Here is a 27,702-nt window from a genome sequence, read left to right as displayed (position 1 = left end):
ACACTGGATCTGATGCTACTTTTACCTGTTTTATTATGAAGGCAACCAGATCAGTGAATACTGCTCTGTAACCATTTTGTTCCTGCAGTTCATAGGCAACAACTCTCCATCTTTCCCTCAATTTGTATGGAAGCTTCATAACAACCATTCTCATATTTGAGGGCAAATCCAACTCCTTCATATAAACAACTTGCTGCATTAGATTCGAACATCCTTGAAGAAAAAGAGAGAATGACTGTAGACCTTTCACATCCTCACTTTTAATAGGTACCCAACTCACAATCCTCTCCATATATGCAGAGGCAATTTTATTTTCGTTCCCAAAATGTTCTTCAAGAAGATCTTTGGCTGTGGAATAGCCCTGCTCAGGAGGTAAGTGCTGACAACTATGCACCAAATCCCTAGGCTGCCCCCTAGTGAACTGCTCTAAAAAATGCAGACAGTCGCTCCAGTTATCAGTTTTAGCTTCCACTCCATTTTCAAAGGCGTTCATAAATGATCTGTACTGTAAAGGGTCTCCATCAAACACAGGGATGTTTCTGGCGGGGAGGACAGAAGATAAGTTTTGTTTTACAAGCAAAGTAGTGATGTCATTTTGTTTTTGCATAATATTTACAATCTCCTTCGTGCAGTTCCCAGTCAAAGTAGGAGACTGAGGCTGTGTTTGCTGCGTCACTTGCGCTGAATCATCAACCTGATGTTGGGTTTGACTTTGTCTAGGTACGATTACTTGTGATTCAGATGCAGAATTTATACCAGAGTAATCTCTTGATGTTGGAACAAATGTATCGGCACAAGGATTTAAACTAGGCGCTTCTTGTACGTGCCCTCTTTCAAAATAAGAGTTCATTCCATCAGAATGCTCAGAGCTACAAACTGAATTTATTTTTAAGACACGAAGCTTTGCATTAGTGGCTGCCAGCTCTGTTTCCAAGGATAATGTCTCCTTTTCTTTTCTCAGTTTCTCCTTTTCTTTTCTCAGTTTTTCCTCTTGCGCTTCGATAGAATGTTTTTTCTTTAATGCAGCGAGTCGCTCCATGAGCGCTGCCTTGTCAGCCGCAGCTTTAATGCAGGCGGAAGATGTTGATGAAATTCGACTTTGCTGTGACAAGGTTTTTGAAGGTGGCTTTACACTTGAGATATTAGAGACACTGTCTTCAGGTTTTATTTCATCCAAACTTTCAACAGCTTTATCATTGCGAACAGTATTGTTTTGTTCAGTATACGGCTCGCCCGCCTCCTGCAACCAAACCTTTACTTTGTCCATAAAAACAGAGAATGCTGTCACCTTCGACTGAAAATGTGCATTTTGCCTTTTCACTTCATCTTCTGGCAGTGGCAAACTTAAAAAGGATTCTTGCAAAACGTTTGCATCTTGATAGCATTTAATAAACTTCCCAAATTCAGAAGACACTTCCTTAACGTTCTCTTGTGAGGTCATTAAAGCGGAAGTTTTCCCCATGTACTTAGATGCTTGCTTACACATTGAACTGCGCTTTTCTTGGCATGTCTTTATATACAAATCCAAACCTTTTGGCGTAAATTTAACGCTTCTTTTCTCTGCTTGCATCTCAGTGTCATCCTCTCGTTTACTCTTAATATCCGACATTTTTATTGTCCTCTTGGATTATTTCAAACTTTATAAAGATGCACAGCACACTGAGAGTCCATAGCCTAAAGTACAAACATGACATCCATTTACCTGCCTTTTGCAGCGGACAAACATTTCCACAGAGGGCGTTGGCATGTTTCAATTAGCGATCCAATTTTGCACCAATTTAGTACGTCAAAACTCAGTTCATCAGTCTTTGTAGTGAAATGATGTCTTTAAACTCCAATAGCTTCACCGTTTTCCTTTACGGCTTAAACAATATTATCACTCACCAGCTTTGATGAACGAGTGACATGTTGATCCAGGCCTCAACATCACATCCGTCTGGATTACTCACCAGACGATCCAATAACTTTTATTCGAGTTTGACGGTGATCCTTGAAATCCTTATATCCATTAATGAAGGATTATTCCTTTGTCCACGGGAAGGTTTTTTACTTTATGTAGTGGCAATTCCTTTACTTTTGTAAGATCAAACGTCCCACAACTTAAAGTCCACAAGCCACTGCTGCACTGAGGTAATATTTCGTACGCAGGCAAAAGAAGTCCATTGTCCAAACATTTTTGTTGAGAGTTTTGGTTTATTTATCCATCTTGGCAAGCAATAACAAGATCCTTCCTGCTGCTTCTCCTGCTCTGGTAAAAAACCATAGGCCCACCCCAATGCATGCTGGTCCTATACCAGTCTCTTTATTTATAGAAACAAAATGGCCCTACAGCTTTTACTGACTAATTTAACAAAATAACAACAAACAAACAAATCATTTAAAACAAAATATTAACCGACAAATAAACCCCAAAATATAAGTAAACTAACAAACTTTAACTAATTTCAAAAATAAGAACAAAAACAAAAATAAAGAACAAATAGCTCCAACAGTAACTAATGGCCACACACCCTGGATTTACAGGAAGAACACTGACTTCTCGACCCCACTAAACATGGTCGCGTATGGCTCCACAATCCAAGGCTGGAAAAACTGCACAACAGAGAAATGGGTCTCGAATGATGACCTGTTGGGTTGGCCACAGGTCCAGGAGCCACTACCCAATCTAGTGCTACTGAATCACCTCAAAGACACAACCTTGCCCGTTTGTCTCGCTGGAAACGGTTCAACGAATGATGGCTACCAGGACGACTATGTAACTGTACCCATTCTTACTGAACAACGATAGGAAAATCTTGGAATACCTCATGGCAGTTCCCACTTAAGGACAACCAACAAAACTTAACCAGATGCTCATCCATGGCCCAGACCCCGAAGGGAACACAAGTCCTAGCCGACTGGTACTTCCTGTGCGGACACAAAGCTTTTCTCTCACTCCTAGCAGGATGGGGCGGGCTGTGCACCCTGGTTAAACTGTCAGACCACATATTCTTCATGGATAGGCTGGAAAACCACCCAAGAAACCAGAATAAATGTGAGATAAATATGGCCTCACCAAACGCATTCGGGGTGACGGTGGATACTGGAGTGCCACGAGAATTCCAAATTCTTCCAAAGCCTAGTCCCAAATGTTGGAGTCGCAGAGGTGCGTGATCATGTGGAGATCAACCGATACGCCCTACTGAGACATAAATCTGACCAAAACCCTTGGGACAGCCCTAGCAAAGGAGCAGAAAGCCATACGGACAATGGTACTGCAGAACCGACTGACATTGGACCTGATAACAGCATCACAAGAAGTGTGTAAGCACTGCAGAACTTAACCGCTCTGCAGAGATATGTGGCAGAACACGCACCAGGAAGAGACAGCCCACAAGGCTGGACAGCCTGGTTGATGTCTGGACCACCGTGGCATACATTCTTGAAAGTCTTGACTCCTGTTGTTGTACTACTGATTTTGTTCTGTTTGTTCACAGGTTGCATATTTGCGCTCAATGATAAATAAAATGATTGCTGACACCTATACTAACTATATTCTGTTGCAGCAAGGTGATGTGGATGGCATGGCCGAAACGTGTTTAAAATGATGCATGCGCTAAAAATGTTAAAATGTAAGTGGCACGATGCTGATGCAATATAACACTGAAAGGCTTTGCAAAATGACAAAGAGGAGGGAATGTTGATGTTTTTATATTGTCATTTGTAAGTAAGCAAGTAAAATTTATTTATATAGCGCTTTTCACAGATAAAAATCACAAAGTGCTTTACAACACAGGAAATGGAAATATAAAAACAGTGTAACAGTAAATAAAACAATGTAAAACACTAAAGCAATAAAAACAGCATAAGAACAAATTAATAAAATGCTTTTCTAAATAAAAATGTCTTCAGCTGTTTCTGAAAAGAATCATTGGAGTCCGTGCAGCGAAGAGACAGTGGGAGAGAATCCCACAGCCGTGGTGCCACCGTCTGAAAGGCCCGATCACCACGAGTTTTAAAACGAGTGCGCGATACCAGCAGCAGTCTCTGATCTAATGACCTTAAAGCCCAAGAAGATGTATGTGGTTTCAGCAGGTCAGATAAATATTGAGGAGCTTGACCATGCAGGCCCCTAAAGGTTAGAACTACAATTTTAAAATGAAACCTAAAACTTACAGGCAACCAGTGAAGGGAGGCCAAGACTGGAGTGATATGCGATCTTCTCTTGGTGCCTGTTAAGAGACGTGCTGCAGCATTCTGCACAGTCTGAAGACGATTTAAGGCTGATTTGTTAAAACAAGTAAAAAGGCCGTTACAATAGTCTAAACGAGAAGAAATAAAAGCATGAATAATCATCTCAAGTTCAAGCTTTGATACCATTAGTCTGAGTTTAGAAATATTCAGTAAATGATAAAAATAGTTTCGGACCAGCTGCTCGAGCGACATCGAGCTGTCAAACATGGCACCGAGGTTTCTGAGGCTCGATTTTACAGAAGGGTCTAAGAAGCTGATACGCTGCCTGATTTCTGGGACCATGTGGTCTGGAGCAATAATTAGGGTTTCTGTTTTATCAGAGTTTAGTTGGAGGAAATTGTCATATAACCATTTGTTGATTTCTGTCAGGCAATTACTTAAATTAGACAATTTATAAAACTCAGACATTTTGAAGGAACAGTATAGTTGGATGTCGTCAGCATAGAGATGATAGGAGATATATTTATAGCGCCTAATAATTTGGCCTAGGGGAGATACATAAAGTAAAAAGAGAATTGGACCCAGGACAGATCCCTGAGGTACCCCACATGGCAAAACTGTTGATTCTGATGTGACATGATTCATGCAAACAGTAAAAGATCTCTCAGACAGATATGATATAAACCATTTTAAAACAACACCAGTAATCCCAAACAAGTTCTCGAGTCTGTTTATCATGATACTGTGATCTACAGTGTCAAAAGCAGAGCTGAGATCAGGACCAGCACTGTGTGCTCTCCAGAGTCTGCTGCCATCAAGATATCACTAGATACTCTGAGTAAGGCCGTTTCAGTGGAATGCAATTTACGAAAACCAGACTGGAAAGTGTCCATAACAGCATTTTTATCCAGGAAATAGTTACGTTGTTCTAGTACTACTTTTTCTAAAATCTTCGATATAAAAGGCAGTTTGGATATTGGCCTATAACTGTTAGGAAGAGATGGATCCAGCTGGGGTTTCTTTAATATTGGCTCAACAACAGCTTGTTTAAAGAAGATGGGGACTGAGCCAGTGTGAAGAGAAGTATTTATCATTTCCACAATACAGGGGCCAATTGAATCAAACACACTAGTGAAAAGTGAAGATGGAAGGACATCAAGGGGGCTTGAAGTCTGTTTTATATGACAAAGCAGGCCTCTGATACTTGGTCCTCTTTTACTCCTGTTACATTACAAGACATCAGAGGAGAGCAAGTTGTAAGTTTGATATTGAGAAGATGATGGAGATATTAGACCTGATGGCAGTGACCTTATCTGTGAAATAGTTCATAAACTCATTGCATTCAGTGGTTGATTGAACTGGTGCACAAGGAGCATCAGGAGAAACAATGCTCGTAATTGTTTTAAACAAGAATTTAGAATTTGTTCTTAGAAACATAATCATTTATGCTTAGAAATATATATTCAGGCTGGAAACACACACACGCACAGACAGAATACAGACACTGATGTTCAGAGATGCCTGCTTAAGAATGTCACTTGTATTTGTAATTGCATATTCATGAATGATTGCTTTCTCACAATAAAAAGAGCTGCAGTGAAGGAATCAGTTGAAGTTGGTTGAGTTCAGGTGAAGGAATCTTATCCTCAGCTTTGGCTGACTTCCCTCGCGAGCCACAAAGACAAAGAGCTCTGTCTTGCCTTGTTTTGTCATGCAGTTAGTTGGGCTCGTGTTCCAGCGGGGTTTGTGCCTAGATAAACCCAACACTTGGCATCCTGTTAACATTTTTAAAGGCCTCACAGTACCTTGTTATCCAAACAGATCACTTCATTCAGAGACTGTGGACTGTTTTCAAAAGCAGAATGGGAGGCAGAGCATTCAACTCTCAGGCCTCTCTACTATTAAAGCAGTTCCCAGTTTGTATTCAGGAGACAGACACTATCTCCAGGGTCGAGATTGTGCTTAAAACTTTCCTTTATGCTGCAATAGGCAGCTGTGGGGCTTCCATGGTCTACCACGTGTTTCTTCAGTACTCATTGTTAGGTTGAAATTGTTAAATGTTGTCATGTGTTAGTTACATTTGTAAGTCTTGGTTCAAACTGTATGATCAAAGAGATTCCTTTGTTTCTGACCCCCTCCCCAGCCTGTTGAATGGAGGGGGAGGCAGTAGTGTTTTATTATAGGGACACATCCAGGTGACTGTTCAGTTTTCTTGTTTAGTAAACTTCCTGTCTTTATGACCCTTTTGGTGAGCAGGAGGTCACACAAACACCCCCCCAAAAACAAACACACACACTCACGTGCACATACACGCACACTCAATGCCTTAGGGTTTATGATGCACCATAGGGGGGGGTTACAATGGGTAAAATGGCCTGTATTTATATAGCGCTTTACTAGTCCCTAAGGACCCCAAAGCGCTTTACATATCCAGTCATTCACCCATTCACACACTGGTGATGGCAGCTACATTGTAGCCACAGCCACCCTGGGGCGCACTGACAGAGGCGAGGCTGCCGGACACTGGCGCCACCGGGCCCTCTGACCACCACCACCAGTAGGCAACGGGTGAAGTGTCTCGCCCAAGGACACAACGACCGAGACTGTCCAAGCCGGGGCTCGAAACGGCAACCTTCCGATTACAAGACAAACTCCCAACTCTTGAGCCACGATCGCCCCGTGTTTGTGTAACCTGTGTGTCACAGAAATAAAAGGCTGTGGGGAAAGCTGGTTCTTTGGACTTGCTTAACACTGACTGCTGCCGTCCGGTTCCCCTTGCTAGCATGTGAAAATCCGGTTGAGCTGTTCGTCTTGCTTCGTTAACGGGAATAAGTCTCTAAACCAGCGGGGCCTGTGGAAGCGCCGACCCAACACTCATCTTTGTTCAGTTTGTGTTTATATGTGTCACTACTGTAACTGTTAACGTCTGTGACTCTCTCCCATAGTTTGCCCTTGGTCTCTTCTCCTCACCCCCCGCTGGCACCTGCTGGCTGCCCCTCCGTGAGTCTGGATCTGCTGGAGGTTTCTTCCCGTTAAAAGGGAATATTCTCCTATCACATCTTGATGCATGCTCAATCATCCAGGTAAGTAAATCTCCAAAAGTTGAACTGACCTCCCAGCCCATTGTTCCTGGTTTCAGTCATTATGCAAATGTCCTGTTTATAGGATTGAAACCTGCAGTCAGCTGAGACTGAAGACGTCACCTGATGATGATGAAACGTTTCTCCCACTGAAAACATCCAGATGAACACAGTCAGCTTTTGGAGATTCTCCTATAACCAAGTGCTTTCTCACAAGGTGCCGTGTGATTGCTTGAGTTTCTTACTCATGTTGCAGGGTTTAACCTTACAACATAAAGCATCTTGAGATGACTGTTGTAAATTAGTGGAATATATGGACGTCACCATGATGTCACCCACTGGTTTCAGGAAGTTTCATCTTTGAAACTGTGTCCAGTATCATCTCTTTTAGACCCTACAATGACCATAACTGCCAAGTTCCTTCCATATACTGCATGCATCACCTAACAGACTAATAATAAAAAATCACTCGTGAAAACTGAAGCACAAAAATCTAAAGTGATCTTTACTCTAAATGATACTATTCCAAAAAGTCAAAGAGAGGCTGGTTCAGAAAGTAAAAATTTGGTAGACGTCAGGCCTAAAAGACCACCATCACTTACAGCTTCACTGGTACCTACCAACACGAGCTCGACTGGACTCAGTTCTGTTTCAGACATTTTCCATTACAATCTAGTAACAACTGACGTGTGTGGGGTCATTGTGGCACCCACAGCTGAAAGTCACGTGGAGGACGTCAGCGCAATGGTATACCTGCTGTATGGTGTATGTCTTTTTGTCAGACTGTGTGTTTTGGGTTTTTATTTCTGTCATTGTCTGCTTTCAAAAATGTTTTTTTTTTTTGAAGATTTTGATTTTGGTGAAGGAGGTGCTCTCATGACTCATTGAGTGACGCCACTGACCAACCATTCGATAGCATGCAGTCTGCTGATGTCACATTGTCAGTTCACCTCAGATGACTCGGAGCCCGGCCGAGTAGATCCTAGAAAAGTTATGACCACCTGATGGAAACCGAGTCGGTACTAGTGGAACAGGGCTGTTGCTGCACACGTAGAAATGTTCCCGACTTTAAGCCTTTTTCAGCTTTTATAAAGGGAGAGCCAAACACAAAGTGCAAAGCAGTAAAATAGTTTTGGTTTTGTAACAGTTTGTAATGATGCACTTTTATTTCTGTGACATTGGTCAGTTTAACTTGAGACTTTGTTTTAGAGCCAGCCTCAAGAGGCCACCAGAGGAGCTAGCTTGGCCATCACCAGCTCTCCTAGAGGGAGCCTGTAAATGAAGACAAAGATTTTGGGTTATGTATCAGTAGAAACATGTGGTGTTTTCTACTATTAATATAATGAATTAGGATGAAATAATCAATTCTTCCATAGGAAAGTCTACTGCTTTAAATCTATGCTGCACAGAAGTACAGAAACAAGGATGACAACCAAGTCAGGAGGTAGAGAAAAGGAGATAGCTTTACTATAAAGAAGGCGCACTAGCAGAAGTTGCAACATGTCATCATACACGCATACATGGTGAATATATTTAAGCCATTTCCTGTAGAGTAGATGTACCTTACAAAAGCTGTTATGCTGCATGTAGAAGCAAGGTGTGAACACGCTGCTCTGATACACATGGTAAAAACAAGAAGATGCCAATATGACGCAGTTGTGAAAAATCCAGCTGGAAACGTGCACCAGTAAGTTCTGACACTTTGCAGCATTTTAAACTGAAGGAAAAGCAAAGGCTGTAAAAATACACATTGACTATTTTCATCCCCAATTAAAGGTGAGCTAAGATAATGTGAAGAGTGAAGAAAAAGAAGCTTGGTCTTTGTGCACCATAAACTGATGTGTAGACACACACGAAGCTTTGTATACCTTTGTTTTTTTGTTGTTGCCAGCATCCCTGCTGTGGTCCACCAGTGGAGGTTGGTGGATGGGCAGCAGCAGAGCAAGTAAGGAGTGGTGTGTGTGATGGTTTTTAGCAAAGATTTCCAGTTCCAGTGATACAATTCAGACCTGCTCTTCAACCAAATATTGCTCTTCCAGTGCTCTGTCTCACTGTCTGTGTCAGTTTCACAAGCAGCGTCCTGCTAGTCAACACAGTACAGCATGGGAGGAGTCATCCTGCTGATTAAAACTCAGAGGACACTGCTTTAACATTCAGGAGAGAGGACAGATGACTGGGACGTACTGTGAGAAATATAAGATCAGCAATGAGAAGGAAACTACTGGGCTCTGTTTTAGAGATGCTCAAACTCAAATTTCACTTTGGAGCCACAAGGTCTATCATAAGTAAAGTGGCCTTCTCCTCTGCAGACGTTAGCAGCAGGTGGTCTGGGTCAACTTCTAAACCCACTGTAGGAAGCAAATAAGCATGTGTTTCATGAAAATCCTCTACAACTGTTTTTAACCTGGCGCCCTGCTAAGCAGGTAACTTCAATCAATTTCAAGTGGCATTGTGCTACATCACAAGAAGGATAACTGTAGCTAACACTTGGATGTAGCACAGATGGGGATAGAGACAGCCTGGCAAAAACACTCAAGGTAAATTATTAAAAGAATACAAATATTCCCATCAAAGTCCAAAAACACATGCCCTGTTTCCATGGCAGATCTGTGTACTGATGAGAAGTGAAGAGGTGAGGGTGGGGCATGAAAACCAGAAGTGGGGGAGTCATATGTAGAAAAGAACCAGAAGGAGCATGTTTGGAGGCATGTCCCACTCCTGAAATTCAGATTCTTTATCTCCAATAGATGTGGATGCTGATCTGCCTGGCTTTGTGGTTGTCTGGTCTCGTTCAGTGTTTTTGCATACAGTATGCAGGCAAACATCTCACAGGAAGATTAAAGGCTTTCCCATTGCATGAAATGATTGAGGAGTTTTACTCCTTTAGTGTCCTTCACGTGTCCTTCAGTGTACACATGAAGTGTTGAGTTTGCTTTAACAAATCAAACTGACTGAATTAGAAAGGCTTGCCTCTTACTGCAGCCATTAGCAGGCAGCTCGTCCAACTCTGTATTGTATTAACACTGCCAAGGTTCATCTGTACAGTGCTCGAGAGAGAGCTGTCAACGGATTCTAGACAGAAGAGAACACGCCGTTTAAATGTTAGTTTTACCGAACGCTTAGTGTTGATTATATATCATCATGACAAACATCCCTTTGGTCTTTGTTACAGAGATCAAAACTAGTAAAACCGTTTCATTCTGCAGTGTAAGTGTATCAGCTGAGGATTGTGGAAGTGTTATTTTGATGTGGTCTGATATCACACTGTACCTGTTTGCTGTGGATCGTTTGAAACACATGTCAGGTTTGGGGCTGCAGTTAATTGGCCGTCTCACACTAGGACACATTAAGAAAGAGGAAGTTCAGAAAATGAATGATTTTCTCCAGTTTAAGACTTCTTACCAAGGTTTTTGTGGATATGCAGATTTACAAGTTGACAAAGAGCACCTGAGAAGAGTTGTAATGGGGAACAAAGACCAACAAACAAAGTGGAATACATTACAGGGGTCAAAGTTGTTGACCCCTGTAATGAGACACATGTCATGCCTGTGTATCCAGCCTCTATCTGAGACAAGGAGGGGACCTCAGGAAATTCATGTTCTCAGGTCTTGTAGTAGTTTGTGTAACTCAGGTAGTACGCTGCAGGAGCTGTTACTTTGAACACAGTAGAATCGAACATGTTTCTCTTTCACAAACCAAGCCATCACCTGAGAAGGCTTGCCACAGTCCGTATATGACAACGCAAAGGGATGACTCTTCCTCAGAGTGCAAAGATTAATCCAAGCTACATAACAAAGGTGCAGGACAGACTGCACCACTACAGCTGCTTGGTGGATGCAGATTTGTGACTCATTGGGCGGGTGGGGGTCAAGTCTTCAATATTTACAAAGGTAGGATTTTCTTTCAGGACTCTGATGTACAAAATAAATACCAAATAATCTGCAATAATGAACACACATCGATTCATTCTCAGAATGATGGAAAGGTTATGCTACTTAAGTCTGAACAACAACACAGAGTAACAGTAACACAGCATGAGTATAAGGATGGACAGAGACGTCGGTACAGCAGAAAACGTAGCTGCTAGAAAAATATGTTGAAGATACAGTTGTGTGTTGATGCCTCTCGCGATGAACAATAACTTTATTCTGTAGCCATCAGTAGTTTGGCTCAGTTGTACATAAAGATGAAGTGAATTAAATTAAGAACTAATATATTAATGCTTTCCACATCATGTAATAAATACCAAATAAATATTCCAAATGTCCGCCTGTTTGATGTAGCACTCAGGGGTTAATAGTAGCTTCAGTAACTGCAGCAGGAGTGAACCTCAAAAACATCAAATGAAGCGGATAACTTTCATTTGTGGCTGTGAATTGTACTTTTCATTCTTTAAATCATTTGTATCACGTAGCAGTGTTTTGTAATTATGTCTTTTTGGAGCGATAAGAAACGGATCAAGTTCATAAAGATCCAAAGAGGTCCCTCTGTGCAGGTGGGGTCAGGCTGCACAGAGTGCAGTGCACTTACCTCACTGATTAGGATGCACCTTATCTACATCATGTGATTGTTGGCCTTCGCTCGCCCATGTTGTAGCTTGCAATATAAAGCACCTCAAGGCAAAAAATAAAATAATTGAACGTATCTATGTGGACTCTTTCAGATCAACACGTGTGGCTGTTCCAGTAACAGTGAGTACTGGAGGTCATTGTATACAGTGTGTGGTACTGATGTCTGCACAGCCGGAGTGAAGCTGGACGCACAAAGGTTAGTGTGGACACGGCTTATGGATCATGACTTCTGGTGCTACATTCATGACCCAGGAGACAAAACGAAGATGCTAACCTGACACTCGCAGTGCTAAAGAGGGGCAGAAGAATATTTTCTTTCAGTTGAAATATGTCCCTGTGTGACCACCATACATTTGGCCTGGTTCTAAAACACACTTTCAAAACTGCCAGTTTACCTGATTGGATGTAACTCTTTAACAAAGTCAACAGAATTAAGGATCCTCACAGTTGTCCTGCAATATCAGAAGAATATTGATCCAGGACTGTGACTGACCAGTCAGCTTGTGCTTTGATGAGCTCATCCAATAACTGCAAGGTTGGCAGTTTGATCCACACCTCCTCGAGTTCACAGACTAAACTGTCTTTGGATAGCAGACTGGACATTTCCAGTGTCTTTCACGATTACGTTCACGGCAGGACACATTGAATTCAAACTTCTTCCTTTTGCAGTTTTTCCCACATTCCGATAACATGATGGCGATGATTCCCATATTAGTGTGGGAACCATTGTCCTCGAACCCTGTCAGCTAGACATGAATGTAGCACAAGCCCACATGCTAATTAGGGAATTCACTGTTTTTTAGTGCGCTGGTGTTTCTCGAGCAAACCTATCACATTTCTCTCGCACTAAGTTTATGACCATGCTTCAGAACAACGTTGGGTTTAATTAACCACATACTGTAACTGAGCACAAAGCATGAAACAGCTTTACCCAGCAAAAGCATTTTGAACAACTGCAACACAGGATAAGAGGGAACACCTGCAACAAAGTCCAAGGCAAACCACCTTGGGACTGAACCTGCTAAAAAGAAGCCCACAATGTGTACTTTTACTAACCAGATGGAACCAAAAATGGTATGAAGGAGGTGATAGTGCATAGATTTGCAGGGCACTAAAATGTGTGCCAGGACTTTATACAGCATTCGTTAAGTTTCACGGACTCCTCTATCAGCTGTGGAAAAACTAAAATCTTTCATTGCCTAAATATCAATATGATAAACATATCTGCCGGCATCCTATGGTTAGAAGCTGATATGTTACAGGATGTGGCCAGAGTGTGTATGTATATTTAACCTCTGTGACTACTTTACTTGGTTACGCAGAGGTATGCCGGGCACGGGGGAGGTTATCGGGAAGCAGAGCTGAGTCACAAACCAAAAAATCTCTAAAGAACGTTTGATGCCTCCCAAAGGCACACTTCAAGTCTGTGTGGGTAAAGGGCAGGCAGAGCGCAAAGGAAAACGAGCATCGTTCACTTTCTCCAGATGTGTCCATGGACCATATTGTTAGAACTGGAAAAATAAATTAAAGGCTTGTGGTCGCATCTTTTTCCACGTTACCTGCAGAGGAGAGCCTAGACAGTCTCCAGACTGGTGCCACTGCTGCTTTCACTGTGTGTAATGTGTTTCATATACTCATAGAATCATGTGTGTGGTTCTATCATAACAAATCAGAGAGTCCAAGTTCCCCGTGTGCGCTGTTGAGCCGCTATGCCAGCGAGTAGATGGCATTCACAGGCGAAGTGGCCTCGGAGCTCTCGTTGCCCTCCGTCTCGTCCTTGTCCTTCTTCACTGTGTATTGGCCGATGAAAGAACCGTCTTCGTTGAACTGCCCGTCTCCTCCCTCGCCGTAGTCCACCAGGCTGTCGTCGCTTTCCTTTACGTTGCCATCCAGTGAAGTCTGGCTGCCCTGCAGAGGCTTGTTGTCCTCGTCGCTGCTGCAGGGGCAATGAAACAGCAATGTTAGAAGCTCAAACGGCTCCAGGCTCTCACAATAGCATCAGGTGGACCTGTTTAGCTTCAGGACCCTGTAACACACTATAAGGGGAAAGTAAAGATGTAAAGAAGAGGCAAATGTTTTTTGTAAGTTTAATGTTTTTTGATGTTTCTCTTTATTTTTGGCAGATAAGTTGGCTGAATATCTTTTCCTCAAACAACTAGACCGGGTCTGTTTTAGAACATATACAGCACACATGCAGCACACTGCTATTATCTGAAGTTATCAATGTAGTTTGCAATTGTTGCCCAAAGGTCTGACAGTACAGCAATCCTTTGAGTTCTTAAGCTGCCAACTGTATCAGTGGGAGTATTGATTCAACCCATTTTGCTGCCATATATGCCCCTCTTAAAAAAACACTTACCCCATATTTGCACCAGGACTAAATTATTCACTAATGCTCTTTAAGCTTGCCTTCAACAAGTCCTTCACTAGAGGCATGTACAAAGAAGCCAGCATACACCACATCCATGTGTGAGAGCTTTGGAAACATCTTCTCTTCACATCTTAAATAATCAGGCCCCATCTTATCTTAATGACCTTGTAGTACCATATCACCCTATTAGAGCACTTCGCTCTCGCTCTGCAGGCCTACTTGTTGTTCCTAGAGTATTTAAAAGTAGAATGGGAGGCAGAGCCTTCAGTTTTCAGGCCCCTCTTCTGTGGAACCAGCTTCCAGTTTGGATTCAGGAGACAGACACTATCTCTACTTTCAAGATTAGGCTTCAAACTTTCCTTTTTGCTGAAGCATATAGTTAGGGCTGGACCAGGTGACCCTGAATCCTCCCTTAGTTATGCTGCAGTATGTGTTTATACACCTCTACTGCATTTAATCATTAGTTATTATTAATCTCTTGGTTTCTTCCACAATGTGTCTTTCGTCCTGCCCCCCTGTCCTCACCCCACCCCCTCCCTGAGGCTCTGCTTGAAGTTTCTTCCTGTTAAAATAGTTTTTCCTTCCCACGATGGTCACAGGGGGGCGTTGTCAGACTGTACGGTCTCAGCACCTAAAGGACCTTGACTTGAGTCTTGTGGTGATTTGGTGCTACATAAATATAACTGAACTGAATTGTTCTTTCAGCTCCAATGCTGTTTCACAGTCTAAGAACAAGTGAAGAAGAAATATGGAAACTAAACTCAAATGTAGGAGCAGATTTTAAAGAAGCTCAGCAAGTACAAACACAGGACTGTGCAAGGGTCCTGAGCTGCCCCCATTTCTTTACACTTTGCTGGGAAAAATGGGAAATAGGTGTAGCAGTTTATTGAAACATGGAAAGATGACTGAAAAGTACACAATTACAGGGGAAAACAGAGTTGGTACAAACAAACACTAGTCAATGACCGCTTCCATTGTTCAGCACAGCCTGAACTCTGTTACCTAAGCCTTCTGTAGTCCTTAGTTGTTTAGTTGTTAGTCTTGTAGCGTTTAGTCGTCCTCAGGGATGGTTTCCCAGGCTTCTTGAAAGACACTGGAGAGTGCTCCGCTATCTGCCTTTGGTTCTGTCGAGATGATCCCACTCTACACAATTCATGCTGAAGTCCAGGAGAGACTAGTCCACCACTGATACTCTTCCACAGTGTCTATCCAGCTATGCTTTTACTGCAGTGGCCGTGTCTTTGGGCTCATTATGCAGAAAAATGAAGCTGTTGCCAATCAGATTCCAGATGTCACTGTGTAGTTGATTAAAATCTGAAAGTACTTCTCTGTGTTCATAATTCCATCATTTCTGGGAAGAGCCCATCACCACTGGCTGAAATACAGCCCTACACTGTGACAGAGCCTCTTGCATGTTTTACAGGCACCTGCTCACTGCTGCACATCTCTCTTGACTTCGTCCATACATATTAATGACAATTTCAGACAAAAATGTCAAAATTAGGCTCAGAAACCTGCTGCTTTTCAATCCAGGTCTTATGTAATCTGGCATATCTCAGCCTTTTCTCCCCATTTCCTTTCCTTAACAATGGTTTATTAGAAAAGTTACCTCCTGGTTGTGGCTCAAGGAGAGCAGGTCATCAACTAATGGGGAGGGTTAGTGGTTTAATCCCTGGCTGCTCCAGTCTGCATGTCAAATCGTGGCAACATACCAACCCCAGGTTGCTCTCTGATGTATTTTTTATCTAAATAAATAAATACACATATTAAACTTTAAAATAAAGACAGGATTTCATATTGGTTCTTTATCTCTTACATGTACAGAACACTGGTTGTCAACTAGGTGATGTTTTAAAACTTAAGACCAGTGGAAGAAAATCTAGTGGAAGCAAAATGTAAAGAAATAAGGGCTGGTTGAAGATGTATGATCCTACAGTAGGCCTCCTGTAGGATCATACAGCCTATTAATGCCCATACAACAATAACATTTTTGTAAGATTGTTTGCAGCCGAAAAAGAAAAAGGCTCAGCACTATCTGCTGTGTGAGGGAATCTGCAGGAAGGGTGGCACAGTGTTCACGAGCATTTCTTCATCAGTAGCATCTCTGCTCTGCAGCAGGCTGTGTAGTACAGAGCAGGGAGTAGCCGACTGCTTATGTAGCACTGAAAAGCCAAGGTCAACCCTGAAGATAAACCCCAAACAAGCTTCGTCGTGCAGGTCTCAGATAATGAGCTCTGGTCACACACACACACACACACACACACACACACACACACACACACACACACACACACACACACACACACACACACACACACACAATAATCCAGGCAGCATCTTCTCAGAAATAATTTGAAAACCCAAATAAACAAACATGTCCTTTAACTATGACACTGTGCATGCTAAAGTATTTAAAAATGAAATCTGGGCAGCATCTGTATCGCATGCTTGATTTCATCTCTGATGTCTCCTAACAGATTTTAACAGGCAGGAGAATTTCATGCATAGTTATACACAGCTGTACGCTAGCATTAACCTTGTTATTAAACCAGTAGCATGACAGAAGAAAAAAGAGTGCATTTAAAGGATGCAAAGGTAAGATGTTCTTATCTCCTTTTGTGTGTTCAGACGCTCACCCCAGAGGACACAATCTACACTCTCAGAACGGCCACGCTTTATACCAAAGGACATTTGCAATATATATATATATGTATATGTGTATATATGTGTGGATACATTTTAGCAAACAAAAACAAGCAAAAACTGAAAGAAAAAACATGACCAAAGCAAATTCAAGGCCAAAAAATAAAAACAAAAAATGAAGAAGCAGGAAGGAAAAAAGCAACACTTTCTGAGCTGAGAAGGAAAAGATGGTAGAAGATGATTATATAAGTATTTTTTATTCTGACAAGTTTGTGACCTGCTGAACAGATCAAACATGAATGTATACTGAGCGAAGTATCCAATGGCACAGTGACAGTTGTGTCATCCACACTACTGCTTGGCACAGTTTCTGGTGAAGACAGCCTTAGACCTTCAAACTAAATGATGACATGTTGGCTGAAGGGAAACCGACACGTCCTTATGTGTCAGTGGTACTTGATTAGGAAGCCTCTTCTCTTCAGAGGAACAAAGGAATGAATGTACTCAAAGTCTGCAGTGTAGAACAGAAGCGCAGGAAAAAGTAACAACATCGTTCTTTGACGTTCCCGCCACGCCCAAGCAGACGAGTGAAAATTATGCCTCGATCATGTTTTGGTGTCTTTTCTCTCTTTGCGTGTGATAAGTGCTGGTAATGGACAAACCAATACGACTATCTGTACGTCCATTTAGGCTGAGAGTAGTTTGATGTTTAAAGGCACACAGAAAGAAAACTTTAATGCTTACGCAGCCTCTTTGACAAAATGACAGGACTACAGAGTGCAGCGATTTGTGTTAAACAAAAAGTCAGAAAAATAAATACTCAAGTAAACCACAGTTACTTGAGTATTCTAAGGAAGTGTTTGTGCTTCGGTACTTCCCAGCTCTGTGAGAAGCGCCACTCCAAAAGCAAGCCCAACTTAACGACAGCAGAAACGAACATGCTTCTTCCAGCCGGGTTCAAAAGTGGTTTTGGCCTCGATTCCTGTTAATGGAAACTTTACTGGGGCGATTTTTCCAGTGTAAAGTGGGTGCCACATTGTCCAGTTCAGCATTTGTTTTTAATCAAATGAAGCATCATGCAGGCTACTTTCACCCACTGGTTAGGTTTAGGCACTGAAACCATCTGGTTCGATTCACCAAAAAGATGATAGTTTGTTTAAAATGGCAATCCTAACCTTTTATGTGTTTAAAATATAAATACATACAACCAAATGAAACCAAATTCTTTATATTTGATATAAATGTTTTCTCAGTGAACACTGAGATCTGCTCTGTGAGGCCTGAAAGTGTACAGACCTCGTAGATTAGCAGTAAATTTAAAAGAGAACTTTTTATTTACTTAGCTGTGAGTTGGCATCTTTTTATTTAAAGAGAGGCTGTTTTAAATGTTGCTCTTTGCATGATAAAGACATGAATTAAGTGGTGGAGTGCTTGGATCTGTTGCCTTATACCGAGAAGGATATCAAACTGTGCATGTTCTCCTTGTGCCTGCATTCCTGGTTTGTTCCCACAGTCTAGAAAAACACATCTTAGGTTAGCTGGCGATTCTAAATCAGTCATGAATGTAAGGTAGATAAAATGAATGAGTGTAGTTCAATGTGGCTGCATGCTGGGCAAAGATAAGAAACCCAAAGAGCCTCCAATCCACAGGCAGATACGCCGTGTACAAAATCAAAAGTCGTTTGTTGTGCCTTGCTTTGTAGTGGACGCTTAGTTCCTGTTGCCTAGGTAACCTTCTCAATCGGTCACCATGGAGCGGAGCAACGTTTAGGAACAAACAGCAGCTTGACCACTGACTCTGGTCTCTGTCCACATGGAAAAGATATTTATAACTCTTATACAGTTTGTCTGTGTGAAACTTGTAAGAAAAGCACACAAGAGTGAAAACAGATATAAGATCCCTTGAAAAATGAGATAATGAAACTTGTATGTTTTGGATACTAAAACAATGTATGAAAGTAGTAAGAAAGTGGCCACTTTCATGAGTAAATCATAGAAGTTTTTACTATTTCTTTTCCATATGGGAAGTTACAAAGCTGTGAACCACTTCCTGTGTGGCACAGCAACACAACTAACAAAGGAAGTCAACCAACTAAGTACACACTCCAAGAGCGTGTGACCATGTGGACTGTCACAACGAAGCCCTGTAGCATGAAAGGCCTCTGTCGCCTCGACTCATTTCTGGAAGCACTGCTCTCCAGCTACTGCTGCTAACAGGCAGCACTGTTCTTTTTAAAAACTGTGGGGACAATACCAGGAGACGTTTGGGACAAAGGACAGGCTCTTCTTGCAGAGAGGAAAATCTGCATTCCTAATTTATTTCTACTAAAATTTGAGATACCGCTAGAATCAGAGCTTTGTTGTGTTTTGGGCAAGAACAGCTGGTCATAACTGACGGAGCAAATACAAATTCTGTTTCCATTTTTTCCTGAATATTACATTAAATGCAGTCCAGATGGAGTGTTACTGCTCACATCATGGACTTAAACTGCACCCTCTTTGCAGGCTGACCCAAAAGCCAACAATGCAGGCATGTTGTCAAGTCTCCAAACATGCTACACCTTATCCTGTTCTTACCCCCACCCTCACACCGCTTACCCCTACATGCTCAGGCCAAAAGACTTTGCTGAAAACCAAAGTACCTGTTCTCGTTCTCGTTCCTGTCATGGACAGATGACCCATTTCAGCATTGGGGGAGAGAGAGGGACAAGATGTGAGGAACCACATAAGACGGCAGGAAGGAAGGAAGGAAGGAAGGAAGGAAGGAAGGAAGGAAGGAAGGAAGGAAGGAAGGAAGACAAGTTCCACATTGTGCATGCATGGGTTAGTGTAAAAACACACAGCTGAATGGGCTGGACCCTGAGCTGTTCACTGACAGAAAACAGGTTCTGGAGGAGGAAACACATCATTAAGCACAGCATGCTGGGGTCAAACGCTCATTGCACCTCTCGAAGTTACCCTGAACACACAGTGTGAGTCAAAAAACAGCAGCTGTCATTCTAAGTACAAGCCCAGTTATGAACGTTATGTGGGACCCATTTGTGTGATTTAATGGACCCATTTAGGACCCGGGGTCACAAATGAAATTCTGATGTTAAAGTTGTGGTGATGAAAGTTAAGATGCCCTCTCACACAGCTCAGTTAGAACACGTCCACTTCAGATTTAGGAAGCAGGTTAAACTTAAAAGGTCTTTAGTCTAAAGGGACTGTTGGCAAATTAAGGGACAGGTTCATTCGTCATGAAGAAGAATGAGGCCACAGAGCTCAGTGGAACCTGGAAGGAGCAAAAGATGCAACTTACCACATGTCCTTGACATTACACAGAAGCCTTTACACAGTACATGGTATCGCGTTTGAATATATTTGTGTGCGCACTTCAGAGAGAAACACGGACGTGTTCCAAACTAGATAAAGGGTGTAGCTGGGTCAGGAGATCGTCTAACTCTGCTCCTTCAAAGAGTCGCGCACACCAGTCTGAATGTGCACACACTCCAACACACACTTTACTGCACTTGTGTTATTGCTGTTCCAGAAGTTTTACTCATAACTAGCTACACTTACAACCAAATTTCCCCTTGTGGGACAATTAAAGGATTATTCTATTCTATTCTATTCTATTCTATTCTATTCTAACCAACTACCAGCAAGGAGAATGTGCAAGAAAAATGTGCCAGACGTGGTCTGAACACTAACTTGTGTTTACAAGTTATTCACATGTATGTTGTTAGAATAGTGAGCAGCTTTATGTACACATCACGCTTTACTTCAAACACTCTAGTCTTAAGGATCAATCAGTCACAGAGTAGGAGGAGCCTCACCCTAACCCTGGCCTCAACAGAAAGGCGCTAACACGGAGCTAACCCCTGTGCATGCTGTTCCCCACAGAGCTCAGCTGTAGGTGTACTCAGACTGAACTCCCTTTAGAAACTGGCACCAACATTGGGCTGATGCTTTTACAGTAATAATTAAAGAAGCTGGACACAGCTGCCATTTCAATTCAAATGTTGAAAGACGTTTCATTTGGCTTTCCTCTAAGCAGCAGTGCTTCGTGGTCTTATAGTGTTTCTGGTTCAGTTCTTTATTGCTTAAATTTTAAACTCAGGCTATGTAACGTTGGTACATATGCAGGTTCATTACTGAAGGGGCTGCAGACCACCGTGACTGATAACTGCTGACGAGCTTTACATGAGCATATAACAGGAATAGTAATGCAGAACAAGCTATTTATACTTACTGGTAATCAAAGGATCCATCCTGGTCTTTTTGATCCACCGCGTCCAAGGGGAGATCTTTTTTATCTCGCACTGCCAAGGAAGACAACAAAGGTGTTAGGCTGCAGCTGTTCGAGTCAACAGATTTTCAGGGCTTTATGTTGAAAATACAATCATTTAGTTAGTCCCCATCTGCTGGTTTAGTTGCTTTCAGTTGTCACATACTAAGTTTACACTGTGTACTGTGTATAGAGTGTATGAACAACGAGTGTGGGCTCGTCCTATATGAAGCAGCTCACTCCAAGGCTTTGTTCAGTTGCTGCCAATTAAACAAGAATTCACATGTTCAGGTCATTTAGTGACATTTCTTCAGGCCGAGTGGAACATGGAACACAGAGCATTTATGTGAAGGGACAGTCAAGCCTGTTTTAGTAGCAGTTGCATTATGTTGGGTTTGCAGAGAGAGGATCAGGGCCACTGGGGAAAAGGTTTCTTTCTCTTTCCCAGTGGCCCTGATCCTCTTCAGTAGCTTTGTGAGTTGGTCAGATTTGTTAAAAACGTTTAGTTTTAGTTCCACATGCCTCACTGAAGTCAGTCTCTGTTATTGGTCACTGGTCTGTTATATTAGTTTGTCACTGAGTCAGCACCTACCCAGAGCCTTTGTGAAACAGCTCATGTAGCCACCACCTGGACATTACAAAAACTGTAAAACATTAACAATACTCTGATTTAAGTCATTCATGACCATTACGTTATAATACACAAAACAGCAATCCAGCTAAATGCTGTAAAACCTCGAAACCCTGATTTTAAATTCTGAGTTTTCCATCATCATATTTGTCATGTCTGTTTCCAACTTGTTCATGCACACAGCAGCTGGCTGTCCTCCCGGTACTGACTGATCAGCTGGAGTCAGGCTGCTAACAACAACAAGCTGTGCAAAGAGAAACCTACAAATCCCTCACAGCAGATATTCACCCCTCTTCATTTCCTCCTGTTCCCAAAGGTTTGTTGTTGTTCCTTTAACCTTCCTGCCTTCTTGGGACCTTTTTGTGCCACTGCTATGTGTTAAATGGCTGCCATTTCCACTGTGTTCAGTGGAATATAACCAAACTTGCCACAGGATAGTTTTTACCTGTCAATGTTAATATTCCAGTGTGAATTCCTTAAATCAGCCTAAAATGGCTGAGCAGCAGAAATCCCCACACCCATCACCCTGGGGACCATTTTCTGCCCATTGACTTCCATTATAAACGCTATTTTTCAACCCCAAATTATCATCATATGATTTTATTTTTTCTTCTTTTCTTGGATGTCAATGAAGACTCAGGGCCTTGAAGTTTTAATTTTTAAATTGCAAAAAAAATGCAAGAAAAATAATGGCAGGTCAAAATGTATGTTGGTGCCAATCTTTGGTCCATCTAAAGGCCTACTTATAATGACAATCACATATTACTTCAACTGGTTTTTTGTGGAAATATTTAGTTTCGTTTTTTGGTTTTTGGGGCTTATAACACAGGGCGCTCATGTAATAACACTGGGATTTGAAGGGTTAAAACAACGAAAATATAATTAAAACTTTACATGAATATTTCAGGGAGAAGTAGTTTTACAAGGTTGGCTAATTTAAAGTGGAATAAAATATGGATATATGGTCTTTTTATGGCGTGGCTGAGAATGGTCCCTAGGGTGATGGGTGTGAGTTTTTTAAAGGATGGCAGGAGGGTTAAAACAAACGAGTTCTGTAAAGCTCAGTATTGAACCTCTAGGCGGGGCAGCCGTCTTCACAAAATTAGATGTAAGGAATCATCTTTATCATCATCTCTTGGTCAGAGTGAGAAACAAATGGAAAACTGACCGCTCTTCCTCCATACTGCGCTGAAAGATATCTAAGAAGACTTCAGTCACCTCGTGTTGTCTTGTCCAGAGACCCCGTCTGAAACCACCCACCCATTTTCACTTATCAAAAGAAATATTTAAATAAAAAAGACCAGTGTGCTTTCCTTTCTTTAAAAAAGTGCATGACAATATTGATTCATGTTTTGATGTTGTCAAAGGTAAACACATGAGTTCACAGCGCAGTGTGCCACTCGCCCTTTGGTAAGCAGCTGTTCTTCCTCTCGTCATAGCTGCTTCAGTAAAACAATATTTATTTATACTTTAAGCCAATGAAGAGCACATATTTACAATCCACAGCAAAAGAAGATCAATCAGGTATTGTTTTCTTATTTTCTACACACACGTGTCTGTTTGTATTACTCAGAAATCCCTTTGTGTTAGGACGGCACCAGCACAGAAACACAGGCCCAGCCACCGTCCTGGGAAAACAGACTGTATGTCAAAGCAGACAGCTTCACACCACACTGGCATTCCTTGAATTCAGTGGACAGACGGAAAAAGTCAAGGTGGTAGTTTAGTGGCCCATCAGGAAACAAGAGCACCTTCAACACGCTGAATGTTTGCATGAGATGCATCATCACCTGGTCACCAGAGGAGCTGCAAGAACAGACCTCTGCCTGGGTGCAGACACAGCAAAGTAAGACTAGCTTACATTCGCTCAGAGCAAAGATTCCTTTCAGGCTCACTGCTTGTTGTTTGTTGAAGGTTTGATTCACTACAATACACAGACCTGCTTCTTGAACCCAGATGCTTCAGAAAATGCTCTGCTGATGAAACCTCAACAACATCCTTCCACCCAGACGTGTAATGGCATGAGGCGTGGGAGATGGAATCAGTAACTAGCTCTAACTATGTCCTTGTAGCCACATATGACAGCACTGGCTAAAATACCCACGACTCTCAAGACCATTAAGACCATTGATCTTCTAAAAGGAAACTACCTGGATGAACTGTGACATTACTGACATATTCTTCCTCTCGGCATTAAAGAATATTCAGTCTCTGTGTGGCGCCACAAATTCAATAATCACTTCTTCCCACTGTCTGCACGATTTCACTCAAGAGAATAGACTTGCATAAGAATGCTGTGGGAAGCTTACCTGGGTATTTTCCTCCTCTGCTCCGCTTGATGAAACAGACGATGAGAAGGATCAGGATGATAAGGGCGATGGCGCACATCAATCCGATGAACCAGCCCTGCGTGGCTATGTCTACCTGGTCTATGTAGGCTGGAGTCGTGTCAGAGAGACAAACAAGACGAGACAGTGGACAAGAAAGAAGAACGCAAAGAGAGTTAGTATTTATCTGAGGAGGGTTAGGGTTAACCCCCTAACCCATCCCAGAGCGCTCAGCAGACGTCAACAGCTCAGAACCAATATGTCATCATTTCCCCAAAAACAGTGAGGATGATGCAGTGAACATGATCCTGTCCATGTCAAGTGATTGCCTAAAAATTCACACACTGTGTGATTTAATCTGAAAAATGTACTTTTTTCCCAACAAGTCAGGGACTTTGTTTCACAGCTGCCACAGTCACTGTGTAAGCCTGCATGAGGAGTTTCTCTGCTGGTTGACAAACTGTACCAACCGCCTACCAAGATCAGTCATTTTTACCGGTGCTTGATTTATCCCAGCTTCATGTTCATGTCCCATATTTGGGACTTGAGCTGACAGCTTGTTTTAGTCATTAGTCTTAACTCACCAGAAGGATACCGCACTGGTCAAAAGTTTTGGAACACCCTGATTTTTCCAGTAATTTATTGCAGTTCAAGTCATCCAAGTCCAACGAATAGATCGAAATGGTACAAAGGGAAGTGGTTAAAAACAAAGCTTACCCCAAACTGAAAACTAATGTGCACATACGAAAAGGCCTTTTTCAGGGACAACATGGGCTAACAGTTTAAATCTGTTCTGCAGCAATGGAGGCTGATCAAGCCTTGAAAGCTGCTGCTGGTACTTCCTACAGCTGTTCCAGCTTTTCTGGATTACTCCCCCCTCTGTCTGCACAAAGCAGTGCTGGGACACACTGATGTACTCTCGTGAGCATCAGCTGAACAGTACTCCAGAAAGTAGAGTGTTGCTACAAAATTTAACAATGGAAGAGACACAGACCATCATAACACTTATAAATGCAGGTCTGTCCTGCAGAGAGACAGTGAGTCCAGCTTCCTTCAGCCAAAGGCTCAGAAACTGTGACAGGAGGAGGTCTGCAGACCCAGAGACACGACTGAATCAGAGGACAAGTTTCTGAGAGTTAACAGCTGTGTGATGGCGGCTCACAGGACAACAGCTTCAAGCAGTTTAATCGTGGTCGTAGTGAGAAAGTCTCAGTTTCAGCTGTGAAGAGAAACTTCGAGCTGCAGGTTTGACAGGACGAGTTGCAGCAAGAAAGCCAGACGTCAGAATGAGACAAAGAGGCTCGTCTGGGCCATGAAACACCGACACTGGACTACTGAAGGGGCTGTTTTGGTGGATCCAAGGTCAGTGACTTGTACACAGTGAGAGGCCCCCTGAACCAAAACAGCTACCACAGCACCCTGCAGCCCCATCAACCACCCAAAACATAAGTGCCAGAGCTGTTTTCAGAGTGCAATGAGGCATTAAAATAGTGGTGTTCTAAAACTTTGGACCAGTAACATATATCTGCATATATATACAGATATATGTACTAGAGCTGGACCGATCCGATATTACGTATCAGTCTGATACTGACCTAAATTACTGGATCGGATATCAGAGAAAAATAAAAAATGTAATCCGATCCATTAAATATCAAAAAAGCACCTCACAAAACTTGTGACAACGTGCAAGAAAGATGTTGAATCTATTTAATTATTCTTGAAAAATAATTGATTTCTGTGCATTTTTTTTCACACTGCATCAAATTAAAGTTGATTACGTCGATTAAGCATCATGAGGTGGGGGGTGGTTCCCTATTTTTGTTGTTGCTGGGAGTTGGAACCCTATTAGTTAGGTTGCTTAATATTTATGCTAAGTACTCTTTAAAATACCAGAATAGGAAGGATGGAGCAGGTTTAAGTTTATTAGATTGATCAGTGTTGCTGAACTGTGAAATATTTTGGGTGCAGTGCATTTTTTGCATACAGGTATAACAGAATAGCTTTAGTGTTGTTGTTTATTTAAACTTGAGTATGAACAAAATGCAGCAAGATATTAAAAAAACAGTTTTATTGATTAAAAACACACTATATCGGATTCATATCGGTATCGGCAGATATCCAAATTTATGATATCGGTATCGGACATAAAGAAGTGGTATCGTGCCATCTCTAATTTTTACACACACACAAGACAGAAGCAATAAATATATCTCTTTAAAGTCGAACTTTTTAGTTGGTTAAAAACACAGGGCCGTGAACTACCAGAAGTAAGCACACGATCTAAACTAACTTGTACTTCTTGTCATGTAGATTCCATTTCTAAAGACAAGCCCTCTAAATCTGAGGCATTTCAAATGTAGAAGGTTTACTGCTGGGAAAAAACAAGACAGATATCAATTAAACAAACCGTGACAACCCGCCCTGCACTGACTTAGTCAGTGTAGATATTACTTGTGTCAAATACGTAGAGGAGCCCAGCTGGCTCCCATCCTTGCTCCACACGGCCAGGTGTGGTCTCACCTGCTTTGGTCTTAAAGGTGACAGATTTGCTGCTGACACTGTTGAATAGATGGGAGTAAACTCTCAGGTGATACACGACGCCTGGGATGAGATCCACCACATTAATGGGGGGCTGTTGACTCTTTACATCTTTCTTCGTCTTGTTACCTTGGAAACACAATTAAGAGGCCAATCACACTCCAGGGGTGTGGCCTTCGCTCCACTTTAAAACCGGGCATACAACAGTCTGCAGCATCACAGTGCTTTACAGGGAGACTGCTGTTGTCTGATAGCAGGGTGGCGGTGCTGAACTGAGGCTGATAGCAATGCCGCGACCACAGTGGCCATAAAGATTCACTCATCTCTTTAAATTAGTAAAACATATGGATTAAACAGTATGTATGCCTGGCCACAACACTTTATGAAATTCTCACTTCAGACAATATGTTCTGATTAATCTTACTGTTTTATGGCCCTCTGACTACTTTTTTCTTCAAGGTCAAGTTCCCTGCAGAATCCTGATCATTGCTAGTAGTGGAATAGTGAGGCACAAGGACCACTGTCTGTCAAGCAAAACCACTGGAATACAATCGGCTGAAAAGCATGTTTTAAAACATGTTCAGCACCGTCTTCTGTCAGTACACAACGTTGGTGCTGGTTACCATCAATAGATCTACTCTGCATTAGTTTATGTTCACAAACTAGCAACAAAACCAGTAACTCCGTGGGACATAAGCAGACCTTTGAAATTCTGCGGGGTTTGTCTGCATCGTTCTTTCACAGGAAAGCATTATCAAGATTATCAGGTAAGTTTATACAACTGTGATATTACATTTGTTTCAATGTCTGATACCCTCCATCTCTCTTCAAATAAGACATTTTTAATGTCAACAACACTTTTTACCTGGATAAAAGTCACTTTGCAGCAGCTACTTTACAATGGGAATGTTCTTTTTGGCTGTAAACTACTTGATATTCTTTCATAAAAGTTTAATTTCCAGAAATCATTCTTTTGAAAAATTCTGGAAATCACTTTCGGGCAGCGATCACTGGAAGCGAGTGTGGATCGGTATACTGACTACTTAAAGAAATGATGAACTGTATTGTCTCTATTAACTTCTTAAGGTGCCTCAA

The 27,702-nt window shown here is 41.9% G+C and overlaps 1 protein-coding gene across 5 annotated transcripts in view; it reads right to left on the bottom strand.

Moving 5' to 3' along the window:
• Positions 1-8,697: 8,697 nt before the first annotated feature.
• The window catches only part of nfasca (neurofascin homolog (chicken) a), a 165,792-nt gene continuing 146,787 nt past the window's right edge, over positions 8,698-27,702 (bottom strand). For 4 of the 5 annotated variants that reach the window (XM_026169156.1, XM_026169157.1, XM_026169155.1 and 1 more), the window contains 2 exons: positions 26,590-26,736; positions 22,735-24,177 (listed from right to left, as the gene is read on the bottom strand). In XM_026169156.1, coding sequence (XP_026024941.1) covers positions 23,969-24,177; positions 26,590-26,736 — 356 coding nt within the window. In that variant the 3' untranslated portion in view covers positions 22,735-23,968. Of the gene's footprint in view, positions 13,761-21,072; positions 21,143-22,734; positions 24,178-26,589; positions 26,737-27,702 lie in introns of those variants that run through there. The other variant, XM_026169160.1, reaches the window with a different exon arrangement.

Source organism: Astatotilapia calliptera, chromosome 5 (assembly GCF_900246225.1).
Source record: "Astatotilapia calliptera chromosome 5, fAstCal1.2, whole genome shotgun sequence".
NCBI lineage: Eukaryota > Metazoa > Chordata > Actinopteri > Cichliformes > Cichlidae > Astatotilapia > Astatotilapia calliptera.
This window is presented reverse-complemented; position numbering and strand designations above follow the sequence as displayed.